The 19762-nt window shown below is 39.4% G+C and overlaps 1 protein-coding gene across 1 annotated transcript in view; it reads left to right on the top strand.

The window, feature by feature from the left end:
- The first annotated feature begins 868 nt into the window (after window positions 1-868).
- LOC140141054 (probable U3 small nucleolar RNA-associated protein 11) overlaps window positions 869-19762 on the top strand; it is a 39782-nt gene continuing 20888 nt past the window's right edge. The window contains exons 1-4 of the mRNA XM_072162832.1: window positions 869-996; window positions 16904-16965; window positions 17907-18009; window positions 19619-19732. Coding sequence (XP_072018933.1) covers window positions 937-996; window positions 16904-16965; window positions 17907-18009; window positions 19619-19732 — 339 coding nt within the window. The 5' untranslated portion in view covers window positions 869-936. The remainder of the gene's footprint in view (window positions 997-16903; window positions 16966-17906; window positions 18010-19618; window positions 19733-19762) is intronic.

The raw sequence follows: 19762 nt of genomic DNA on the forward strand, positions 1-19762 counted from the left end.
TATCTATCCAGCAATGTTTGCTTATCTTAATTATTGTAACAAACTGTAGTGTACTAAATGGCACAAGACAGAAAAGGCAAACAGACTGAAATTTAAAGTTTTAAATTAGAGAGTTGACAGGAAGTTGTAAGAGTTAAATTGTTATGGATATATGATTGGTGTAAGCGCGAAAATGTTGAATGTCATATCAAAGTCATCCGAGGTGAATTAAGTAATGTCAATCACAAATTGTTACAGGTCATTTGAGGTGGACTAAGTTTATATTTGGATTGTCAGAACACCTTCCCCAATCAAACACATTTCTCTTGCATTTGATCATCTTCTACTCTTCCCTAGAAAAATCATTATAATACCAAATCTACACACCATGGAATTCACCATATCACGTCCAAGTTCACATTGGGCGCCACATTCCTTTTTTAAAGGAATTTTTATTATGGTGTCTGTGAATTTGTTGTAAAAAAAAGATAGATATATGGGTGATTTGCAGTGACAGGATAGGACCGGGAGTGAAATATCAAATATGTGATCTATAGTATATATTCAGTGGCATACTTCAGGAGTTTTCTGAGGGGAGGGGGTAAGTAACTTTCTCACAGGGGACAGTTGGCTCCATTTGTCCCCTGGCTACACTACTGTCATGCCCACAGTAAAAACTCAAAATAACTAACATTTTGCACAAAAGTTGTTTTTCAGCTTGGTTTGAGCATTTTTCTCGAGACTTGTCCCATCAGGCAGTGCAGGCACCAAGCGTGTGTCCCGCCGGACCAACGATTTTTGGTTCTGTCTAGGGACGACTTTTTTAAGGGATTTTTTTAAAAGGCTTTGGGCACTTCCATCCAGGCGACTCGAGGCTGACATCCTGATATCCAAACGCGTGTGATCATCAAAATTGATCAGTGCCAGATTTTGTGAGTGAAATACAGAATTTTCACCATGTCTTCGTTTAAAAAAGCTGCCAAAACAGCTCAGAAAAATCATCGTGAAAGATCTCAGGTATGTAAAATCGAGAAAGAAATATATATCAATGATGAGTCGGGAATGAATAAGAATAGAGTGTAAGCTTAACTCGGAAAGGCATGAAGGGTGTCGAATTCGGCACTCTCCTCGGTTTAATAATAATTATGTGTTACTCGAGAACTCTACAATACATGTAGCTTCGAATTTGCACACGATAGTTACGCATTCGAAGCTAGAGTGCTTTGCTATGGTTTTTCGGTGAACTTGGACAGGGGTAGTCATAGTGCCGTATATTACGCTGACTTTCGTGATTCGGCGAGGAGGATTGATTTCGACCTCCTGGTTTGTTTACAAACAGAGAGGTAGACAAAAGACCGTTCCGCTTGTCCAAACACTCAAGTATCAGAAGGATGGTCCACAATAGCGTGATTCACGTAACATGAATAGGGATTAAAAAGCTGTCACGTAGAACCATGTGCTTCTATTGTCCAATTTGCCATCAAGATTTCATATGGAAACAGTTCAGACCCAGTACACGATCATGTCAGAAATTAATATTTTGTTCTGGGTCTGATTATTCGGACTAGGGTAGTCACTGTTATCGGTTTTTCCTATAGGTAGGCATGTTCATAAAATTTTGAAATTTAATAAATTCATCTAAAATTGCTTTCATTCAAAAGAGAATCATTTAACTTAAAAAATGAGGGGTCAATCATGTATGTAGGCCTATAATTGGCAATGTTATGAGGAAAAGTATGCTCGCCTGAATGTCCCAAAATGGGCCAAATTGTGTGTCCCAGCATTATCAATGGCTTCCTATGTCATAACATGTGTGTATGTATTTTATGGCTAAATTTTTGAGCACGAAGGGCCATTTTACAAAACTTTCGCAAATGTTTCATGAAATGTGGCTTTCATTACTTGATAGTATTAAATATTATTCAAATGCAGATTTTCTAAAAATCATGCTACATTGGAGTTTTGAGGGTCAAAATCCATATTTTCTTCATTTTCCTATTGGATTACACAGTTAAGACAGGATCTTGGTGCACAAGTAAGCTTAATGAAGCCCGCCCTCACATGTTCAAAATGTGATCATGTCTACTATAGGTATAGCCGTGCACTCAATGCGGACTCCCTAAAGTCCTAGTGAGTAGATTTTCTTGGAATATTTGGCCTATTTACCTTCAAATGTGATCCCTACATGTACTTTGATTCCAGTAGAATATGCAGCGTAGTAAAAAGAAATTTTTGGCGCTTCTGATCGTCACGATGAAACAATTTTCAGGACAAAATCCCTTGTGCCGTTCTCCGTCGCATTTGTTTAGACGCCGTCGGTAAGAATTACGTAAGATGAGAGGAACTTCCGGTGTACTTAATTTATGGGAATGTTCTATTATGCGTAGGGGAGACAGATTTATATTGTTGTGTTTCGCAAAGATGGCTTATTTTTTAATGTGCTATGTGCATATGTATATATAAAGAAATACAGAACTGTATAAATTATTCTTAAAGGAATCTGACAACACTTTATATCTCTGAAATGTGTATATCTGTTTTGTATTTTTCCCCTATGGTTACGATATCGTTGATGCTGGCATATCCGCATATGCTATCCATGATGCTATTTTCGTGACACAAGTATGTCAACAATGACATGAATTAGCCAAGTGACTTGCAATCTAGGAGATATAGAAATAGTAATGATAAAAGATTTTATTTAATTATAATAATATTATTGATATTTTTGGTGGTACACTGATTAATAATGATATTGGTGTGTTTTCGATATGTGAAAATTAGGTGGCCATCAATTTTAGCGTTTATATTTTCACGCGTGACCTTGTTGTTAATCTAATTACCAGTCGCTCAAATCTGTACTTATTGCTGGCATTTTGGGCTTATTTATTGTTGCATTTGGCAACCCTGGATATTCCTTATTGTTGTCTCACTCCCTATGCCACCCACTGAATTATGAAGTGTTGCTAGTTTATCTCACCATTTTGAGCGCTGACCTCAATGCTTACCAATTAGTGCGACTGGTAAATGCAGGCTACAGCGCATGCGCAATAGCATTTGTTACATTTCACTGATTTCAGTTCGTGATCATTTTTGTGGGGCATGGTGAGAGAGACGGCGTCAGAAATCATCTTTATTCGCGAAATTCAAATGATATTATGCGTTTCAAGAAGTAGGTAAGAATACCTCCAATGGTTAGATCCCAGTATGAGTACAGTTATATATGCATAGTCCAAATTTCAAAGAAATTTTTTTTATTTTTATAGCGGCGCAAAGTCTAAAAGCGTATTTCTCCATAGAGATAGCGTGTAAATCAAATTTACACACAAAATGGGAAATACGAGGCTCTGATGGACATAGGAACGGCGTCCATGAGCCTCAGCGAGTCTAGACAGGGGTGCATTTTTTTGCACCGGAGCCGGAGGTTATTTGTGACCATCCATCTCAAACCGCTCGTAAAGTCGGCAAATTGTATTTCGAGTTACAGTCCAAAATGTGCATAAAGCTTGTATTCATAATGTACCTAATAATTGTCCTACAAGTTCCTCATTTCAGTCCAGTCAAATACCAATCTTTAATCCTATTGTTGAAGAGGTTAATAAGCTTATACTTATAGTAAACAGCTTTAGTCTTTGTTTGCTTTGGCTAAATCCTGTTCAAGTGGTGAGTTAACCAACAATTAACAATGAGAGGACATTCCTGAACCTCGTTGACTTGGGGATGATTTGAAGTGAATGCATGGAAATTAAGATAGCCACCTACAATGCATGGAAATTAAGATAGCCACCTACAATGTTAAAAATGTCAATGCCAACCTCCTAGCCATTCAGAAGACTCTTGATTTTGTTGATGTGCTTGCAGTACAAGAACATTGGCTTTTCAACTTCGAGCAGTGCAAACTTGACCAGATTAATAAGGCTTTCAACTATTCTGCAAAGTCTGTGGATGATGACAACCCTCTTAGCCCCTTTCAACGTCCTAGAGGATATGGTGGTGTCGCCCTCTTCTGGCGAAAGGAACTTGATGAGAGAATCAAGATACTCCCAGATGGAGGTAACAGGATCGCTGTATAGAAATCAACACCGCATTATAAAGTTATGCATTGTCAATGTGTACATGCCTTCCAGAGGCCTTCCTGAAGCTGAAGTGGAATTCTACGATGTCCTTGATGAAATCAATGAAATCATGGAGAAATATGATACTTCTCATAACATCATCTTGTTGGGTGATTTTAATGCCTCATTAAATCGTAAGAATCCCCTTGCCAGAGACAAAGCGTTCAAGACCTTCTGCAGTGGAAAAGAGATCTCTACTGATGTTCCAGAGGTAATTACCTTCTACCATAGTAATGGCAGAGATGTCTCCCAGATTGATTACATCCTGACTACCAAGAAATTCGAGAAGGATGTTAAAACACCTGAAGAGACTTCACACCCTGATATATTAACTCAAAACGTATCTGACCATGTACCTGTCTTCGGGACAATCTCGCTACCAAGCAAGAGGGAGAACAGGAGGAACAAAAGTAACTCCCCTATTAAAAGCCACCAAAATCCCAAAGTTGACTGGAGCAAGCTAGACAGATACAAATATAACAGGCTTCTTGACGAGCGGATCAATCCTGGTGTAATTGATAGCAACAAAGATCTGGATAAGGTCATCAATGACCTCACTACTCTGATGTTAACAACTTCCAAGGAATGTCTCTTGAAACCTGAGAGGAAGGCCAAAAGGTCTAACAGGGGGCTTGATATTTGGAACCCAACAATTAGCAAACTGGTGAAAGTCAATAAGGCTGCATACTTCAATTGGAAAGAAGCCGGCAGACCTAATGATCTTCAGCATCCCGCAAATATCAAGAGGAAAAGTTCCAAAAGGAACCTTAGATCTGCAATTAGAAGATCAGTAAGAGATATTAATGACCAGAAGCTTACTGAGATCAGCGAAGCACACAGCAATGACACCAAGCTCTTTCACAAGCTTATCAAAGCTCAACGGTCTGAAACAACCAACTTTACTGATGTGCTGATTGCGGACGACAAGAAGCTGATAGACCCAAGTGAGATTTGTAACGGTTTCAAAGACCATTTCAGTAGACTGGCTGATAAAAGCAGTGAGTCAGCGTCTATGGACTACCCAAGTGGCGGCTTAGGCTTCCGAAACCCAATTATTGAGAAACTCTGTCATGCTAATACAAATAACATCATTCCAGTCACCAGTGACGAGACCAAGAAACTCATCTCTTCCTTCAAAAATGGGAAAGCCCAGGATCCCCACAACCTCAGCGCTGAACATCTGAAATATGCTGGTGAAAACACTCTGCATCTGCTGACTGATATCGTCAACTACATGATGGCTACCTCATACATTCCGGATGCACTGATGAAGGGAATCCTTACTCCAATCCTTAAAAAGAAGAAAGACAAGACCTGTCCTGACAACTACAGCGTGTATGACTGTGACCTCCGTGCTAGGAACGCTTCTTGAGAAAGCCTGGCTCCTGAAAGCAGACCCAATTTTATCTAATATGCAGAATCCAATGCAAAGAGTATTTACGAAATGTACCTCACCCTCCAATGCAGCCTTACTTGTTACAGAATCTATCAATGAAGCTTCTGAAAACAAGAAGCCCATCTATGTAACCTTGCTTGACGTCAGCAAAGCCTTTGATGTAGTGAATCACGCCATCCTGTTTGACTTAACTATATCGAGCTGGCATAGAGGGTGACCTCTGGCTTGTCTTCAAACAGCTGTATCACAACCCAGTACTGCTATCAAATGGAATGGCTTCCTCTCTGAAGAATTCACAGTAAAGCAAGGAGTCCGACAAGGTGGAGTTACCTCAGCACCCATCTACAAAGCGTACACAAATAGACTTCTTGATCAACTTAGTGGCCACCACACCGGTCATCGCATTGGTACAATTAATGTCCCAGCTCCAACATGCGCTGACGACATGGCTATCTTATCAAACACCCAAGTGGAAACCCAACTAGCTCTCAATATAGTTGAGAACTATTCCATCAACCACAAATATAAAATCAACGCTTCAAAAAGTGCCACAATTCCGTACCAGTCTTCTGTTCACACAGCATTGACTATAGCAAATGAAGAAATGCCATATTGTGAGGAAGCTGTCCACCTGGGTATATCTAGGAAAGCCAACAACTCTCTCGATACTGATGAACGAATACAACGTGCGAGAAGAGCTGCATATGCGCTAATGGGTGCAGGTCTACATGGGAGAAATGGCCTCCCACCTCACATTGCTTTTCACATTTGGACCACCTATGTACTGCCTAGAATGCTTTATGGCATTGAAGCAACCACATTCAAGCGTGCGACATTGATAAGATGGAGAAGTTTCAAAGGAAAATTCTCCGTCAACTTCAATTTCTTCCTTCATCGCCTGCACCAGCCAATGCTGCAGTTTATGGTCTCCTTGGTGCCAAGCCTGTTGAAGCCCAGATTGATTCTGCAATCATATCTCTCTTTGGTAGTATCTCACGTGATACGGATAGTGCCGAACACGAATAGCAATCAGACAGCTGGCTGTTAAGCCCTTCAAGAGCAATTCCTGGTTTATGAAAGTCAGAGAAGTCCTCAACAAGTACAACCTTCCTTCCATCTTTGATGTTATCAGCAACCCACCCTCGAAAGTGGAGTGGAAGACAGCTGTTGACAAGGCAATCAAGAGTTATTGGAATGAAGAGCTGATTAATGATGCTAAAATTAAATCTTCCTTAAAGCATCTCAACACGTCTAATCTCCAGATAGGACGACCTCATCAAGTATGGGCATCCTTACCAACTAACCCAAGAGATGTTGAGAGAGCCAGCATCAAAGCAAGACTACTTACTGACACCTATGTTCTACAAAGCAACCGTGCAAAATTCAACCAGCATAAAGTTGAAGGTACATGTCTGCTGTGTAAGTCAGAAGAGGAAACTAAACATCATTTTCTGCTGACCTGTGAAGAACTAGAACAACCAAGAAAGTTCTACGCCGAAGGCTTGAGAGATTTCTCTCGAGAACTATCCTGAGTGCAAGGTGAATGAAATTATGCGCAACAGGAAGCTGATTCTTCAACTACTACTAGATTCTTCACACTCAGATATAGCTGTCCACATATGCTTGACACCTGATTCTACAGCTGAAATCGAAGCCATCACAAGGAGCTGGTGCTACGCTTTACATGTCCACCGGAGTGCTCTGATTGCTAGGATTTCTACAACATAGCCTGTTGTTGTGGTCTGAAACCACATTTTAATAGTTTCTTGGCCTCATTTGTGTGTCCGCATCCCTCTTGTTTTTATATAATCATGGACTGTAGAAACAAAATAGCTACAGTCCATGCTTTATTAATTGACATGTTCGGCACTTCTCGCATTAGCCGACATTGCGGATATGTATTTAATAATGCTGTTGCAGCTATTTTTCATTGTATATTTTTTGATTAATTGTTTTTTGTATCTGAAGTGGCACAATTTGTATTTTAGCCACCTTATGTATTTGTGCTAGTTGCAAGGTCTAAGCCAGTGTTAAATACCTGCTATTGCCAGAACCTAATATATTTGTGCATCACCTACATGCATGCATTACATTTAAAACTCATAACTTCTCAACATCAGCTCAAATGCTATTTTGAACTCACACCATAATCTAGTACCTGAGCATGTACATAATACATATAGCTTGGCTTGCTTTGAGTGTTTTATATTCTATTGTGACAGTGTGGTGTTTTCGTCTGTGGAGTTACCAGTGACATTCACGCATAAAGCGGTGCACCTGAAACAAGAGGTGGGAAGTCCAGAATTGATTGAGTGACCGCCAATTATGACCATTTGATATTTAATACCAGCAATGTAGAAAAGAGATATATTAGTAGCACCAAAATGTACCTTTTTACTGAAGTAGCAAAGTTTAACAAGCCATAACCCCGCTTCTGGATATTGTTTGAAGTTAAATGATATATCATTGTAAAGCTTATGATATATATTTTCTAAATACGCAAGAAAACAGAATTGACCAGGGGCCGACTTTACGAGCGTTTCGATGTGGATGGTCACATTTATTCTGTTTAGGCCATATAAAAAAATAAATTAGCTTTCGCATCCACCTGGTTTTTGAAAAGTGAGGCGGAGGGAGGGTTTTTTGGTTTTTTTCCTTTCAAGTTGAATCATGTCTTTTTCGGATGATAGCCAAAATATTATATTTATAGTAAAGGTTTTTTTTTATGAACGAACTACGAACAAAACACAGCAATAATCATACACCTAGCTGCTGAGTTCTGTCCTCAAAAGAATACGGCCAGCGGCCTTACTTTCCGCTTCTTTTGCTCAATACATTTATCGGTATAGGCCTACTACAAAATACTAATACTGCAAATCATTGATAGGCCTACATCTAAATACATTTTAAGTTCTCAGCCTGAACCAGTCATCACTTAGTGCTAATTGTTTAATTCTATGCATGCGGACTGCCGGCACTTTGATTTATGTTTGTTTTCGTATTTTTCAGTGTTTTATCGTACTTTTAGAAACAAAATAAAAAATAAAAATAAATCCATGTGGGGCCCAAAACCCAGGCGGGCGGTGGACGCGAAACGAATAATTAATTTTATGTGGCCTTATAATTATGTTCAAATTTGGATGAAAGTTACCAAAGCCTCCGTAATTATCGGTATGTCGATGAGTCAACTGTATCTTTTGAGCAAGATTTGCCTATTTTGGGCAGTCTAAAATTTTGCTGAAGTGTAATTTTAGCAACAGTTTTTATGCAATCAATTACATGTCGTGTTTACTTCTGAACTTCCATTGTGCTTGCTTTACACAGTGATGGTGTCATCACTGTCATGCTTAAAGGGAGACACTGCTGCAGTGTCGGGGGAGCTGAAAATTACCTTTGCCAACACCTGCAACCCCGGTTGCAAAGAATCAGTGATGTTTCTGGTGTTGGATTTCCCTTTGGGTGCTCCCAGGAGGATACATGTTTAGTGCTGAATATTGTATAAAGAGTATAGGAAGTGTTTCATGGCTTTGATAGGTTAGGGTTAATACTGGTCTCTCAAGAGCACCTTGTGAGTTATGTGCGGCTGGACTTGTTCCTTAAACTGCTGGAGAACAGTGCGGTTAGACCATGTGTTGTATTCTGGTAGGTTTAGTCTTAGTTCCAAGGTGTTCTGCCATGTCTCACTTTACTATAGCCTTTATCCATTCAGTGTCCATTCAGTATCCTTCATCTAATCCAGCTATGGTTCAAATAGTTTGGAACCACCTATTCCAATGGCGGATGAAGAGTACAACTCTCAACGGCTAAAGAGCGGATGAGAATGATTATGTCATTCCAACGGTCAACAGGATGGTGTTGAACATGTCACCATAGGTCAAATAACTTCCCTGGCCAACGTGTTCCGGGCCAGGGCGTGCCACTATAAATATGTGGATTTCGGCTGCTGTTGCCTCCGAAATATGCTGTTCAGGGCTGATCACCCGCTCAGTTGCCAGACACGGACTAAAATAAGTCTGGCAAACTAATGATTACTGAAAACTACAAACAAATATCCAAATACTAGATCGAAGGTAGCTGGGCAGACGTCTTCTTCTGACTCTATGACGGGCCAGCGGGAACCTGGCACACCATCACAGACTGTTGGTCCCGATATGTCTCGTCTACCTACCTCCAAACCACTTGTAGTATCCACCTACAATGTGCGTACACTACACCAACAAGGAAAAACCCATCAACTATTTACGGGTTGTAGCGATGCAGGCGTCGACATTGTCGGTGTGCAAGAGCACCGTCTTATTACATCATCCCCCACTGACGAGTTATGGTCAGACGACAAGAACTGGGTACTTATTTACAGTTCTGCCACAGACCAGAGGCAGGGAGGTGTTGGACTTCTAATGTCAAGGCACATCCATAGGTGTCTTCAGAGCGTGCAGACCATCAATCAAAGAATACTAACAGCTTCATTTAATGGGAACCCCCAGCTTACGGTTACAATTATTTATGCCCCAACTGAATCAGCAACCTCAGGAGAAAAGGACAGTTTCTATAATCCACTAGAAGACCATCTTGAAAAGGTGAAGAGGCACAACATCCACCTCGTCATTGGTGATTTCAATGCCAGAATTGGCCAAGATAGCCATGTATCTCATCCAGCTGTGGTTGGTCCTCATTGTTTTTACGACACAACAAATGACAATGGAGAGAGACTAGTGAATTTATGCCAGGAATTCAAGCTCCGTCCTTCACAACCAAGATTTCCCCAACCCAAAAGTCGTCTCTGGACATGGATGCACCCAACGGGCTCGAAACACCAACTGGACCACATCCTTGTCAACAGCAAGTGGGTTAATTCCCTGCGCAATTGCAGAGCTTATAACTCTGTAGAGCTGACCATCGAATACTCAGCATACGACTGCACACCAGTCTCCGAACCACCAAAGGTAAACCTTGTAAGAGGCCTAAGTATAACTGGAAGAAGCTGCTTCATGCTCCTACTAAGAACCGTTTCAGATTGAACTTTCAAACAGATTCCAGGTCCTCCAGTGTGATGACAACGACCAGTCACCAATTTCTGAGAGGTATGAAATGTTTGAGAAAGTAGTCGAAGAAGTCATGGAAGAGGTTGTTGGAAAATGTAGCCCTTGTGGAATGCCAAGCTGGGTGACAGACAAGACCCTCAAGTTAAGATCAGAAAGAGATGCAGCCAAGAAGAGATATCTACTTGTTAGAACTCACCATGCCAGAGAAGTGTGGAGAAAGCTCAACACCCAGCTCAATGAGTCGTATAGGGCTGATGAACTTGCCTCTATACACAGGCAGATGGAAGACCTGCAAGTAACAAACAAACAAAGCTGCTGGACTGGACTGTGCGATTACCGCTGAGGCACTCCAGGGTGGTGGTGAAGCTATGGTAGACATCATCCATAAATTCTGCGTAGAAGTTTTTACAAAGCTTACGCCACCAGAACAGTGGATTACCAATGTTATTGTTCCCCTTCCAAAGAAAGGAGACCTCAGCCTCATGAACAACTATAGAGGAATCACACTGATGTCAGTTGCAGCTAAGGTGTACAATAGGATCCTACTGAATAGAATTAGGGACCATGTTGATCCTGTAATAAGAAGTAACCAGGCCGGATTTAGACCAGGCAGAAGCTGTGCACAGCAAACGCATATCCTCCGTGAGAATCATGGAGGCTTTCCATAGTTACCAACTTCCACTAACTATAACATTCATTGACTTCAAGAAAGCCTTTGATTCAATCAACAGGAAGATGATGTTCTCTGTTTTGCGGCACTATGGTATCCCTGAGAGCATCGTAAAGGCAATACGTGTACTGTATACTAATTCGCAAAGTGCCGTATTGGTAGATGGCAACATCTCGGATCCCTTCCTTGTGACTACTGGAGTATTGCAGGGGGATGTTCTGGCCCCATTCCTATTCATTGTTCTAATCGACTATTTGATGACGATGGCTACCGAGGGAATAACAGCGGTGTTGAAACACACCGCGTCGCTCCAGGCGTTATCCTGCCAAGGTTTTGAACGACTTGGATTTCGCTGATGATATTGCCTTGCTTGAATCTTCCATCCCGCTGGCACAGGCACAGCTGACCAGAACAGCGGCTGCAGCAGAAAGCCTAGGTCTCATCATCAGTGTTCCCAAAACTGAGTACATGACCATCAACTGCAATCCTCAGCCACCACTCCAAGTATACGGAGAACCCATCAAGTATGTCACTGATTTTAAATATCTTGGTTCCATGATGGGCTCTAGCACCAGTGACCTCTCCCGACGGAAGGCGCTTGCTTGGTATGCATTTTGGAAACTGGAGCATCTGTGGAGAAGTCCAACAATCACTGTTGCAACAAAAGTCAAGCTGTTTAACACCACTTGTGTTACAGTATTGCTCTATGGCTGTGAGTCCTGGGTGATATCTACTGATATGGAAAATAAGATCAACGCTTTTGGTACATCATGTTACAGAATAATGCTGAACATCAAGCGCACCGACCATGTTAGTAATGAAAGGGTCTATACCATCACCAACACTGTGCCTCTTATCAACTCTGTCAGATCACGACAACTACGATTCCTGGGACATATCCTGAGGATGCAGGAAGATGATCCATGCAGAAGATATGCTCTCTACACCCCATTACATGGTAAAAGAAGACCTGGAAGGCAAAGAACATCCTACTTTATGTGCAAAAACTGTGACACAACTTTTTACTGCCAGATGCCATTGCCACTTTGGCTTCAGATCGTAGTACATGGAGAAACTTTGTAGTCGCCTGCTTCGCAGCCGAATGAAATGAAAATGAAATGATGGTGTCATGCTTCAGCGAATCTGCAAATACATTTTGAATGCTACGGGCGGTCTCTAACCTAGAATGTGAAGCTATCGGTGAACAAATTCTTGGCTAGATTTCTCGAGCAAATTATGTGATGTGCCATGTCAAAAGGAGACTAGTTCGCAACGCAAACTTAGAAAAACGGGCAAACAGACACATCATTTATCGGTATGACATCTTCGTTATTGGTGACGCCCTATCTAAGTTTGCACTGAAGTGCCATCTCAGTTTTGGTGCTCCGACTTGGATCATGTGCTAATGAATTTTTATTTATTCTGGATAAAATAATGGAGTATTTATTACAATTTCAAGCATAGAAGTTTAGGTACGGTAAGAAGTACAAGAGCTCTGTGTAATTAATATTATGACAAACATGCAACTATTTAAGCTACAGGAGCCTTGTATTTTTTAGTGCAAACTCTAATTGAAACCATGCAATTGCGTTGCACTAGCTTTTTGTATACCGGTACACTTCGTCCCATACCGTTGTGCAGAGCTACTTCGGTATGGGTTCCTCGTACTAAAAAGGAGACACTTTTGGGCAGGATCGTAAAATCGGTAAATGGAGAAATAGCCAAAAATCTGCCCAGGAGTGATTTTGTTCACAATTTGGGTTTGTTGCGAATTTGTGATGAAATCAATTGTTAATGTTTAAAATATATCATGATATTGTCTGATACTAGTTTCAGACTGGCATCTTGTATTTTTTGAGACATTTTTCCCGACATTTTTCAAGGTAATTCCGACTCTCAATATTGTCAATAGTAATTTTAAATCCAATGTCTCAATTTCCAATTTTATAATACCATAACTTACGAACTCAATATCTTCGCTTAGGAATGTCCGATTGGGAAAATGGTGTTGTGGAGCAAAATATCTCTATATTTAGGCCCATATGTAAAAACCTCAAAATTGATATTACCTGCCCAAAAGTGTCTCCTTTTGACATGGAGACATGTCAAATGCTTCTAACTTCTAAGATGATTTTTATTATTATTAGCCTAGCCCTCAACAGTCATCAGAGGGTGATCACTGATCAGTCATCCTCTTGACCCTACATGTAAGCTGTGGCATGGTGCAATAATTATGTGTACCCCTGGGTGGTGAATTATAGGGGGAAAAAGATTTTTTGGCAGGCCAAAAAGGGGGGTAAGCATTTTTGGCAGGTCAAAAGAGGGGGGTCAAGCAATTTTTGGCAGGTCGAAAGGGGGCGGAGGGCAGGGCAAGCAATTTTTGGCACATATATTTTGGGCACCATTTCTATATATTATGCCCCAAAATAAAAAGGTGTAGGAATTTGAAAACATAGGAACACATTTAAATATAATGCAAAATTCTGTGCTCGCTGGGCTTGCATTAGGCCCATGAAAGTCGATTCCGAGTTTATCGTCCCTTTTTTTTCCCAGGTTGGTGAGGTGACTTTTTCATTTTTCATTATTTCATCAGATTTCATTATTGACCTAAAGTGCGTGTTGATTTAAAGCCACACTCATACATGTTATTTATAAACATGTTTTTATATGGGTAGGGACTAGAAAAGTTAGAAAAGAGCCTGGTTTTGATTCCAAGTTATAAATTTATATGTTTTACAAACAAAAATATATGTTTCCAATTACTAAAACTGGTGAAAACACTGATACTATGAAAATAATGAATTATTTTGGCATTTTTGACAATTTGACGCGGTGTTTTTGGTGTCCAAAAAGTGACGCTGGCGGGGACGATAAACTCGAATCGACTTTCACGCTACTTTATATGATAAGACAATTTAAGGGTTTTTTTTTAGAATTCACCACTTCGGGGTAACACATAATTATTGCACAACCTCTTTAGAAGCATTGATGCACACCAAAAGATCAGTTCCCAGCTCAGTCTGCATTTGTCATTTATTGTAATTTCATTTGATGCATCGCTATCTGGCCAGCAGACTACAGTCGCTATGAAATGTGGTCAGAGAAAGGTGCAAAAACTCAATCAATTTGCATAGTTTTCTTGGTATGTGATGGCCATTTTTAATAATTTATGTTAAATATGAGGTCATGCTGATGCAATTGATGGTTCATGGTGCATGACGCCATTTCCTCCAGAAAATTATTGATAGTAAATTTACGGTACCGAAAATCGACAGCCCTGGTAACGCTATGAATGAGATGGTTTTTTTGCGAGTCCAACCATACTTGATCAGAAGCTGCCAATTACTAATGAGGTTGTTGCACAGACGCAGTATGATTGTACTGCCAGCAATGCATCAAAATCAGTGGCATATATTTCTTTTTGAAAGGGGGGGGGCAAACTCCCGCAAAGGGTTTTGGCACTTCAAAGGGGGGGCAAAGATTTTTTGCACGGCCAAAGGGGGTCAAGCAATTTTGGCAGACCACTTTGAGAATTTCACGACTCCGGGGTAACACATAATTATTGCACAACCCCTAAGCATTGATGCACACCAAAAGATCAGTGCCCAGCTCAGTCTGCATATATAAATTTGTCATTTATTGTAGTTTCATTTGATGCATGGAAATGCTATGAATGAATTTTTTTTGCGAGTCCAACCATACTTGATCAGAAGCTGCCAATGATTAATGAGGTTGTTGCACAGACGCAGTATGATTGTACTGCCAGCAATGCATCAAAATCAGTGGGGATGGGGTTGGAAAATATTTCTTGAAGTATAGTAAATCCATCACCTTTTGGCGACAGAGTAAGTTTATGGTACAAATGCGTGTGAAAAAAATTGCCATATTGAAGCTAAACTGATGAAATATTAATATTGTGCAAAAGTGGAATAAATTCGTGCGAAGCACAGAAAAACTTGCAATTTTGGGGCTAAAATGGCCAAATATGAGGTTAATTTGGTCAGAAACCTATACACAGATGTCAACATTGGGGGATGATTGTATGGGGCCATGCGTTTTGAGTTGGGCCGGTAATGCGTTACATGTTTTCGCGAGATGAAAATTGCATGTTTGTCGTTTAGATATGAATATCTTTAACATATTATACCCAACATATATAAAAGTATACATTTTCTGGCTGCAAATGAACCAAGGAATCCAAAAATGCACTTTAAAATGACATAGGGTGTAACACTAAGGAGTTATGAAACTGAAAATACCAAATATTTTAGGGAAAAAATGTAAAATTTGACAAGTTCAAAAAAAAAGGTAGCTTCACCCCACATATTTAAAAGTTCCATATTTGAATTCCTCTCAGTCAGAGCTTTAATTTCATATATAACATCATAGGGTTCAATAAAATTAAAATGATTTTGCGCCAGCCTCTTCCAAGGCATATTTTCCCATTGACTTCAATGTGTAACCCGAACAGAAAATAAAATATGCAAAATTGCTTCTCAAAGCAAATTAAATTACCTGGAATAAGATTGTATGGTGTTATAGTATGCAGTTTAAAGTGAATTGTAAAATTGTGAAAAAAGAAATGGACCTCTAGCATCATATGACCCCTGGGGGTCACTTTTATTAAATTTGCTCCTCCTGATCCTCCTCCTCCTGATCCTCCTCCACCCCGCACATTATGCTAATTAGATGCAAATTATTCAAATGTTAATAACTTCTTACAACTTTTTTAAGGTTTACTGTATTGATCTCATCACAAGCTTTAATTTGACACCATATTTAACTACATAGGCTGCATATTAACTGAGAAAATTAAAAATATGAACCCTAAAATGTCGCGCGCATGTAACATCTCCACCTATTTACTGGCCCAACTCAAAACGCATGGCCATGGACCATCCCCCCAGGCAAAATATTGGGGGATTTATCCCCCCCATCCCCCGTGGCTCTACGCCTATGATCAAAATCAAATTATGATAATGTATGTTTGCAGACTGAGAGTGGCACTGATCTTTCTACATGTATGTGTACCAGTACTGTTAAAGCCTCAAAAGTGCCAGGGTTAACAGGTTGTTGCTGCAGGTGGAAAAAATGCGGTCTTAACCGCTTGGCAAGTGATTTATAGTTCAGTTTTTTCATCTCAAAACAAATTATTAAGACACAACAATACTAGTAATTTCCTGAGTGTAACAAGGCCAAATTTTGTTATATAATTATAATATGTTACAACATATTATGAAAATTAAAGGTATGCATTTTCATTGCTTAAGTGCATTTAACCGAAATGTGGCATATTTATATCAAATTCAAAACTTTTTCATTAAAAGTTGTGTGCTACTGTTTATGAGCTTTCTGTGTTATTTTTTAATGTTTGAGTGACTATGTGAGTTTTTGCCAGTTTTGCCAGTTTAAACCGGGCAAAAACAGGTTTTTGGTAGTTTTTGCCACTTATTACTAAACATGAGTTCAAATAGTGTTGGCTATTGCCTAATTCCATTTGAAATTGATACTCCCCCTGATGTGGAAGATATTTCTAAAACTTTCCACAGGGGGAGTATGGACATTAAATGGATATTTCTGAGTACCCTCAGAATTAGTTGAAACAATGTGCTGTACGTGATAGAAGTTTACAAGTTTGTTGTTTGATGGCAAATTCCACTAGAGCTTTATTTACAATGTGTAATTTTTCTTGTTTTTGCAGCTTTCATCTCGCAGTCATCTGGGATTGTTGGAGAAGAAGAAAGATTACCGACTCAGAGCAAAGTAAGCCCCCCCCCCCACCATGGTCGAAGGCAGCATAAAACCTGACTCATTTAATTAGTAACTTATCATCATGTGTTCCTACTTCCTCACTTGAAAAGAAGGGAATTGGATCCTTGTTTTTATTTTATATCAAAATGTCTTTGAGAGGACTTACTTGTTTTTTTAACTTTGTATCTATTAAAAAGAACTTTACTAGATGAGAGGAAGAAACAACCTTTAAACGTAGAAACGGTTAGGAAATAAAAGTATAATTTATATTTGAAAAACACACTGAAAGACATGGGCACTTATAAATTTATAACAAATCAGGTGGTGGTTGGATGGGCCTAGTATCTTGGTAACCAGTTCCAGCAGTATGGTTCACCAGCAAATTTGTAATCGCCATTAATTATAATTTGTATTGTCACACTACCATTTGTAAAGTTTCCCTTTGCATGGTGGCAGCCCTCGAATTAACCCACGGCACCCATGGCATTTTGCTGTGGGTGCCCATCCCCACTGCCGTAATGCCCTCAAAATATGCCCATTACCCAAGGCAGTCACTTGCCAAGCCCTCTAATGAAGTTGCTGTTGGTGTTTGTGTGTGTTTTCTTCACTTTTGAGAAATTGCCTTGGTGCCCTTCTCAAATTTTCAACAGTTGCCATGATGCCCTCTTGGAATATTACAAACTGCTGTGCTGCCTTGCCTTTTCAGTGAAAATACAAGGCAATTATCAACTTGCCCTAAAAAAGTTACTGTGCCCCTTCAGGTCCTTAATTCAAAGGCTGCATGGTGGAGGCTCTTGGCAATTTCCCAGGTTCCTGTTGGTATTTTAGCCAGGAAAGCTGCCTTTCTCAAAATGTTTGGTTTTGAACTTTTTCAACATCATACACCCCTGATTATACATTTGTAAAAAATATACCCCTGGTTTAACACTTGCTTGTGTTTTCTTTTTGTTCAGGGATTATCACAAGAAGCAAGATACCCTCAAGAAACTTAAACAGAAGGCTCTGAACAGGAATCCAGATGAGTTCTACTTCAAGATGGTCAACTCAAGATTACAGGTACATGTAAGGCCTATAAAATAAATTGTCTGATTGGCGTAACATTAAAAAAATTAGGGTATGTAGGTAGTGATTTTTTATTTTATTTTACAGCTGTAAATTGCGTTTGATAAAGTCTCTTTGCAAACAAAACAAAATCTAGGGTCGGGCCTAATTTTAGGGTAGATCGGGTTACACAAATCAACAATTTTTTTAGGTCTAGGTACATACTTATAGAAGATATTTCATGTGAATTTGTGATTGTTAATATTAAGGGATTTGGAATGAGCGTTTTGAGTGTTTCGACAGTATTTTTTGTGGGACATGAGAGCACATCAGACATATAGAATTGCATTCTGAATACGTAGAATGTCTTTCTGATATCAAATAATTTTCACTTTTTGAAATTCACGATATAATACAAATTTTATGATAAATTATTAAAATTTGATATTTTTCACATTTTGATATATAACAGTCCTCAAGTAAATTTTATAAGTCTAATGACATATTCTTAAAGTGTATGTAGCTGGGAGGAAAAGCCGACGATCAATTGCAAATTTTGACCTTTCATAATGAAGTTAAGGGTTTTTTCCCAAAAGACCTTCTTTTTTGTTGGTGTTTTGGGAAAAATCCATATCTTCAATATGAAAGGTCAAAATTTTCAAATGATCGTCGGCTTTTCATCCCACCTACATACACATTTTAAAGTACAAATCATCAGATTTATAAAGTTTACTTGAGTACTGTTAAATATCAAAATATCAATTTTAATCATTTGCCATAAAATGTGTATTACATTGCTAATTTCAAAAATTATTTGATATCAGAAGGACATTCTTCGTATTCAGAATGCAATTCGATATGTCTGATGTGCTCTAATGTCCCACAATAAATACTGTCCAAACGCTCATACCCCACCCCTTAAATACTAGTGAGGAATGAAATGTATTTTGGCTCCATGCCAACAGCTTGTAGAAAGAAATTATGTATTTTTAAGTTCAAGTTCGCACAGACAATTGGTTACTCCAGTCAAAATCCATACACCCCCTATGGAAGACATGACCTTAATCTTTCACACAGGGAGTGTGAATTTCACGTATACGCGATAGAGCGCTGCATGCTTTTGTGATTACGTGATAGACCATGAAAATATGCGGTAATTGCGTAGCAGTCTCGCCTGTCACATTTCATGGAACAATCGGCCCTCATTATCGGATGATGCGGAGACTTTGACTGGTGGTACGCTCTCTGTTTTCTTTCTCTGTGGTACACACAAATCATGGTCTACTTGTTGTAGTCCAAAAAGTGATTTGTATAAAAGAAATGGATCTGATCTGCATTAAAAACTTGTATTTAAAAGGCGGTGTCTGAGCTAGCAATATGTGTGTGCTCAAATATTGAGAAAAATAAAGCCTGCACTCACAAGTGAAAGGTATGGGTTCAATATAGTAATGTGGGATCCCAAGGCTCATTGTAATAGGTTTTATTTTCCCCCATATGCATGATTTTTCCTGGGAGGGGAAATAGTGAAAACTTTTCCTTTGGCTTATTGTTTGTCATAACTCAATAACTGCAATGCATATGGAAATAGGCCTATCTCATACATATGATATTTGGTTACTTTCAGGATGGTCGTCATCGCTGGTTGAAGAAAGACGACCCCAAGACAGAAGAGCAGGAACTGATGCTTGAAACCCAAGACATGAGATATGTTAACCACAAGCTGGCTGTAGAAGCTAAGGTATTGTACCTACATGTATGGTGATATCAA

The sequence above is a fragment of the Amphiura filiformis genome, chromosome 19, assembly GCF_039555335.1.
Source record: "Amphiura filiformis chromosome 19, Afil_fr2py, whole genome shotgun sequence".
Classification (NCBI taxonomy): domain Eukaryota; kingdom Metazoa; phylum Echinodermata; class Ophiuroidea; order Amphilepidida; family Amphiuridae; genus Amphiura; species Amphiura filiformis.